We start from the raw sequence: 7,500 nt of genomic DNA on the forward strand, positions 1-7,500 counted from the left end.
AGTGGCAGGGGAAGATCGAGGAGGACAGCGAGGTGCTGCTGGTGAGTGTTGACTGTGAGTTACTATCACCGCTCCTTCAAACGCTATGAATGCTACAGCTGCACTTCTGTTGCTTCATGTACTACAGTATTCTATCAATACCACCGTTAATACTTCATTATTGACATTCTCTGTTTCTGTAATTCAAATGTGAAAACGATGAAGAAGTCTTGAGTTTTAGTCTCGTCACTACCGAAGAACTGAACCCAGAAGAAGAGAAGAAGGAAGCTTCTTGAATTATGACAGAAATGGACAAAAACACAAAGCGAAGTAAAACCAGCTTTATTTAGTCACCGTTTAGATGAGTCTTCTCGTCTTCTCGTCTTCTCTCCTGTCCAGATGATTAAAACAAGAAGTTCCAAGGTTCCCGCTCTGGCCGAATACGTCCGGTAGGTTCACTTATAAACCGCCTCGCTCTCACAGGAGCTCTTGTGTTTTGCCCCGTTAGCCGCTGTGACTCACAGAGTATCACTGTCTGTACGTCCTGTCCTCTCCAGCTCCAACCATCCTTATGAGGTGGCCGAGGTCATCAGCCTGCCCATCGAGCAGGGCAACCCGCCCTACCTCAAGTGGATAGGAGACTCGGTCCCAGAGTAAAGGACGGCCCCAGAGACGCATCAAGACGCTTCCCAACATCTGTGCTGGTCTTAATCACTGCAAAAGAGTTACAAGACAAAAGTGTCCATCATGTGAGTCAGAGACATTTTGAGATGATTTCTGTGGCTGTTTTACCTCTAGAGGGCAGCCTCGGTCTTCTTAAAGTTAACCAGCTGCAGATTAAACTCTGCTTCTGCTTCCACTCTCCACTTAAATGTTTAAAGTGCCGACACATCTGTTGGGTTTCTCATTTCTTTTGTGAACGAAGCATTTTGCAATAAAGTGGATTAATTTTTGAAATTGGTGTGAAGTGTTTCTTGGTGAACAACATGCAGTAAAGTCGAGGTCATACACACGTTACATACCGTCTCCATGCACACGTTACATATGTCTACATGCACACGTTACATATGTCTTAATGCACACGTTACATATGTCTTCATGCACACGTTACATATGTCTTCTTGCACATGTTACATACTGTCTACATGCATATGTTACATATGTCTTCATGCACATGTTACATACTGTCTACATGCATATGTTACATATGTCTTCATGCACACGTTACATATGTCTACATGCACATGTTACATACCGTCTGCATGCACACGTTACATACATCTACATGCACACGTTACATATGTCTACATGCACACGTTACATACGTCTACATGCACATGTTACATATGTCTACATGCACACGTTACATATGTCTACATGCACACGTTACATATGTCTACATGCACACGTTACATACATCTACATGCACATGTTACATATGTCTACATGCACACGTTACATATGTCTACATGCACATGTTACGTACCGTCTACATGCACACGTTACATATGTCTACATGCACACGTTACATATGTCTACATGCACATGTTACATACCGTCTGCATGCACACGTTACATACATCTACATGCACACGTTACATATGTCTACATGCACATGTTACATACCATCTGCATGCACACGTTACATACATCTACATGCACACGTTACATATGTCTACATGCACACGTTACATACCGTCTGCATGCACACGTTACATATGTCTACATGCACACGTTACGTACCGTCTGCATGCACACGTTACATACGTCTACATGCACACGTTACATACAGTCTGCATGCACACGTTACGTACCGTCTACATGCACACGTTACATACAGTCTGCATGCATACGTTACGTACCGTCTACATGCACACGTTACATATGTCTACATGCACATGTTACATACCGTCTGCATGCACACGATACATACGTCTACATGCACACGTTACATATGTCTACATGCACACGTTACGTACCGTCTGCATGCACACGTTACATACGTCTACATGCACACGTTACATACCGTCTACATGCACACGTTACGTACCGTCTACATGCACACGTTACATACGTCTACATGCACACGTTACGTACCGTCTACATGCACACGTTACATACGTCTACATGCACACGTTACATACCGTCTGCATGCACACGTTACATATGTCTACATGCACACGTTACGTACCGTCTGCATGCACACGTTACATACGTCTACATGCACACGTTACATACCATCTACATGCACACGTTACGTACCGTCTACATACACACGTTACATACGTCTACATGCACACGTTACATATGTCTACATGCACACGCTACATACGTCTACATGCACACGTTACATACGTCTACATGCACACGTTACGTACCGTCTACATGCACACGTTACATACGTCTACATGCACACGTTACATATGTCTACATGCACACGTTACATACGTCTACATGCACACGTTACGTACCGTCTACATGCACACGTTACATATGTCTACATGCACACGTTACATATGTCTGCATGCACACGTTACATACGTCTACATGCACACGTTACATACGTCTACATGCACACGTTACATATGTCTACATGCACACGTTACATACGTCTACATGCACACGTTACATATGTCTACATGCACACGTTACGTACCGTCTACATGCACACAATGTCATCTGTTTACAACACATTACTCTGGATCTAGAACGATACAGACGTTCCTCACATGCTCACACTTTACTCTGTCCTCTGAGCTCCCTCACGATTAAAGTCTCTATCGACATAATAAACATGACAGCTGGTGGAATATCATCCGTAAACATTTATTGAGCTCACCACATTACACTTTGCTTTTGTACTTTGACAACACTGCTGATATAATACAACATATTAATGTGACCACAAAGAAACCAAAAAGTTTAATCTGACTCTAATCTGTGAGCCTTAAATAAGAAATGAAATATAGAATTCACAATAAACTACAAAACACACGCATCTTCTATTTCAACCATCGAATCGACAAAGTAACTTTTTCCATGAAGCACAGAATCCTTCACAGACACTTAACACATTCATCGTTGACAAAAGGTAAACGTTGTTTTGTTCTTTCATATTTAAAGAGGATTTCATGAATAATACAAACAGGATCATGTGTTTTCTGCTGTTTCCTCACGAGCATCTTTTAGACTTGATGCAGCATCATAAGACAAGTTTCAGTCAGACAGCAAAGACACTTTAAACCTGCTTCTTCTTAAAACCTAATTCTCTGGTAAGTGAAGCAAGTTTGTGACACAAAAGCACAAATGTAAACACAGTTTACATTCAACGGCTGTTTTGGTAAAAAGTCAACATATTCCACATTCTTTGTTTCACACTGGATCATCAGTTGTGTTTCCTCAACAGTGTCCTTTTCAACACAACATCAATAAATACACATATATATATATATATATAAAAGAAATCTGCTCTTTGATGGAGCAGATCTCATAGCTGAAGCCCTCACTACCCAGAATGCACAGGGTTGCATCAATCGATGACCTTCTTGGTGCCTTTAAGATCAAGATGAACATATAAATACTTAATAACTATATTCTGTACTTCACAATCCTTGCAGCCAGTGTTTCAACCCGACATGGTTAACTTGAACTTACATTAGTTTAACGTTCACACACCGTGGCAAAAAACCACCGATACTGTCACACGATTACGTGATGCAAACTCCAACCGAGGGAAAAAATAAAGATCTGACGCCAACTTTCAGATTTGCATAAAGTAAAATAGTCTCTCTATGTCATCCAACACTGAGCCTGTAATCTGTAGCTGTGTGTAAAGTTCACATTTGTTTAAACTGGTTTCTACCAAGTCCTCTTACAGATAGCTGATCTCCAGCACCGGTTGGTTGTCCGGCCGTTCTTCAGGTTGTGACCTGCTGTTTCTACTTTTACCGGCTTCCTCAGCAGCATCCCGGCCGGATCCTTCCATGTGCTCCGGCTCGGCTTTCCCTCTCTGCACACGAGTCCTTGATCCCTCTGCCGCTCCGCTGTGGTTTCCGTTCTGTGACGTTTTGCGTATCTCACTCATCCGTACGTCTCCTCCCGTCCCATTGATCTCCTCTTCTTCTTTTTCCCCGCGCTCCCTCCGACGCACGTCATCTTCGCTTTTTTGCGCTTGGAGCACGATGCCGCCCCACTCCTCCGTCGGCCGCTGCGCCTCCGTGCCGGCGGCCCTGTCGTTGTTCTTCACCCGGCGCGAGGCGCCGAACAGGGCCTTCCTGAAGCCCCTCTTGAAGTTGTCCGACAGGAAGCCGTACAGTATGGGGTTGGCGCAGCTGTTCGCGTACGACAGCACGACAACGAAAAAGTAGAGCCCCCTGAAGTCGCCGGGCAGGACCACCAGGAGGTTGACGATGTTCAGAGCGTAGAACGGCAGCCAGCAGAGGACGAACACGGCCACCACCACGACCACCATCCGGGTGATCTTACGCTCCGACTTCCTGCGCCGAGACGACGTGGCCTGCGCCCGTTTTCCAACGCTGCGCACCTTTGAGAGAAAAGACAACGAGCGTTTAATGCGTAAACACACATTCACTAGTAAAGAGTCAAGTCACCCAAATCAAAGAATCGTTTCAATCAGTATTTTCAGGTTACGAACCTACGATTTCTGCGGTGAACCACAACAACTTCAAACCACTTTTTACCAAATAAATAGTCTGTGCTGTGTGGAAACTGTCACGTCTGTCGGTTATCTCCAGCAAGTACGACATTCTTCACATGAACACACCTTTCAGTAGCTTAATGCGTTTACCTTGATGACGATCAGCAGGTAGCACAGGCAGATGACCATCAAGGGGCAGAAGAAGCCCACGGTGCACGTGTACACGATGAAAGACGTCTTCCACACCTCCGCCGGCTCGGGCCACACGATGCTGCAGTTCCCGTCATCCTTCAGCACGTCGGCGAACACCACCACCGGCAGCACCACCACGAAGGACCCCGCCCAAACCGTGGCGCTGATGGCCTTGGCCACGCGGGGGCGCCGCCACCAGAAGGAGCGGATGGGGTGCACCACGGCCAGGTAGCGGTCCACCGACATCACGGTCAGGCAGAAGATGCTGGTGAACTGGTTGATGGCGTCCACTGTCATGACCACGCGGCACATTAAGGAGCCGAAGGGCCAAGAGAGCAGAGCGTTCTGCGCCGCCAGGAAGGGCAGGCCCAGCATGAAGAGCTCGTCCGCGATGGCTAAGTTGAGGATGTAGATGTTGGTGACCGACTCGTTCTTGGTGTAGTTGACGATGACGTGGATGACCAGCGTGTTGCCCACGAGGCCGACAACGCACACTATCCCGTAGATGAGAGGGATGAAGATCCCGGCCAAGCCAGGGAGGGATGCGGGGTCCGGTTTGGTGCCGTTGAAGAGGAAAGAGCCGTCGCTCGGAGAGAAGCCGAGTAGAAGCGGTTGGGAAGGAGTGGAGAGGAGCGAGGAGTGAAGGGGAATGGAGTTGTTGCTCCAGGTAGCTGTGGGGGCCTCCCGAGGCAGCTGGGTGGCCTGGATGAGCTCCATGGAGGCGTTAAGGAATAAGAGGCAACAGAAGCTGATGAGATCCCATCAGTGACAGGTCGACGGCCCTGCAAGGCAAAGCAAAGTTAGATGATGTAGCACATTTCATACACAAGACCGTTTGAAGTGCAACTGTGTAGTTTGACATGACAAACCAAGTCTGTATTCTTTGTCTGAAATTGTCCGAAACAAATACAAACTCACGTTGGATCAACCGCGTTTACACACCGACTGAACCTGAACCGACACTTGCTGTTGGCCGACGACCCTTGATGTAATGTGCCTTTAGATCAGAAGTGAATAAGCGCATTTACCAGAAAATGTCAAACTGTTCTTTGAAACACCATACATAACAAATGCAGCATTAAAACTTTAAATAAATAACACGAAAAGGAAGAGAAACAAGAACACAACTCCATTATTTAATTTACTATTAGCAATAAATCGGGGGGATGTGCAGTCAAAATGGCTGCTGCTGAAGCAGCGGCCGGTCAAGCGTTTGAAAAGTTTGGTCCGATCTCAGACCAGCGACGCTTGTAGAATACCAAACGGCCAATCAACAGCCCTCCTTCCGTCACAACAAAAACAAGCCGGCGGCGGAACTGAAACATAACGTGTTTAGTTGCATTAGTGCAAGACCTGTTTATGAAGCCACCCTGGCCTCCTAATCGCTACCAGGCCACACGCAGGCACACCCTCATCCCTCAACGCCACGCTTCATGATTGGTGGTCTGTCAGGAAGGAAATGTCCTGACCTGTGGAGGGAAATAAGTCGACCTATATCGAGAGAACAGGGAGAATAACACACAATGCTGCAAGATAGAGTGAGAGATGTGCACCACATCAACAAACAAAGTAGAACACGGTGTGTTCAGCTAAACAAGCTCTAGGCTTAACACAAATGGAGACCGAAGCTGTCATAAAATGACACGCTTTTTAATTATTGGTTGCATTTTAACCGGATGAAGGATTTTAGTCGACGAACGTCTGGATCTTATCAAGAGAAACGAGCCGAGCTAACGTTAGCAGCAGCTCGGCTCGTCCTGCGTCCACGAACGACGTCCAAGACTTTTAACGTGAAGTTTCTTTGGGAGGAGGAGAACTCGTACCTCATTCATGGAAAATACATTAAATTTAAAACTATATGGTAAAACATTTGCTCGACTTCAGTCGTGCGGTAATAATAAAAGAAAAACCTCATTTGTAACATATTGAATATGACTAATAAAAGGAACTAAATGCACATAAATCATAACGATGGAGGAGGGAGATACAGGCTGACCTGAACCAGCTGATCTGGAGGAAAACTAGGACCGCCTTCTTCTTTGTTAAATCATGCGTGATTACAGGAACATGGGAAAGGCTTTTTTTTTTTACAAAAATCAATACGTCGTCACTAAATGTCCGGCTGAGGACACACCGGAGAGTTCTCTTAATCACGCCGTACGTGCTCCCGATTTCCGCGGCACAACACCTGCCACTCTAATCTCCGACACTCACAAAGGAGCAGACGGACAATCCGTCTTCCCAGAGGTCCTCGCCTCTTTTGTCCGGCGTTCTGTGGCCGGCTCGAAGAAGAAGAAAAAGAAGAACCCCGAGACGAGGCCCCAAAAGGCCCTTTAACATCGTCGATGGAACAGACAAACAGGGGAGTCAGAATGAGAGCTGATTGATGAGCCGCTGCTCTTTACATTCACATACACAAAAGGCAACAGTGACATAATGAGCACTGTGGAGCGCAGATACTGTAGCCATCAGGGAAACTTTCTTCTGAATTCTCAGTATCAGCATATTTGCCAAAGCTACATCGGGACAAACCCTGAAATACAGCGTTCATCACAGCCAGAAGCTGTGAAAGACGGTATTATCATTATTATTATTAGCTACCAAATGGAAGATCATCATCCTATACAAGCAGAGGAGTCGCCCCCTGGTGGTCTGTGTGTTTGAGAGGCCTC

General features: G+C 46.0%; 2 protein-coding genes across 2 annotated transcripts in view; one reads left to right on the forward strand and one right to left on the reverse strand.

The window, feature by feature from the left end:
* LOC137871560 (protein CutA homolog) overlaps nt 1-936 on the forward strand; it is a 2,303-nt gene extending 1,367 nt beyond the window's left edge. Inside the window, exons 5-7 of the mRNA XM_068709419.1 lie at nt 1-41; nt 379-428; nt 537-936. The exon at nt 1-41 is cut by the window's left edge and continues 5 nt beyond it. Of these exons, the coding sequence (XP_068565520.1) occupies nt 1-41; nt 379-428; nt 537-636 (191 nt within the window). The 3' untranslated portion in view covers nt 637-936. The remainder of the gene's footprint in view (nt 42-378; nt 429-536) is intronic.
* Nucleotides 937-2,823: 1,887 nt separating this feature from the next.
* The window catches only part of LOC137871561 (somatostatin receptor type 5-like), an 8,398-nt gene continuing 3,721 nt past the window's right edge, over nt 2,824-7,500 (reverse strand). The window contains exons 2-3 of the mRNA XM_068709420.1: nt 4,787-5,610; nt 2,824-4,522 (exon numbers count right to left, since the gene is read on the reverse strand). Coding sequence (XP_068565521.1) covers nt 3,851-4,522; nt 4,787-5,545 — 1,431 coding nt within the window. The 5' untranslated portion in view covers nt 5,546-5,610 and the 3' untranslated portion in view covers nt 2,824-3,850. The remainder of the gene's footprint in view (nt 4,523-4,786; nt 5,611-7,500) is intronic.

This window comes from Cebidichthys violaceus, unplaced genomic scaffold (genome assembly GCF_023349555.1).
Source record: "Cebidichthys violaceus isolate CVI_PGR_0920_01 unplaced genomic scaffold, fCebVio1.0.p SCAF_148, whole genome shotgun sequence".
NCBI classification, from domain to species: domain Eukaryota; kingdom Metazoa; phylum Chordata; class Actinopteri; order Perciformes; family Stichaeidae; genus Cebidichthys; species Cebidichthys violaceus.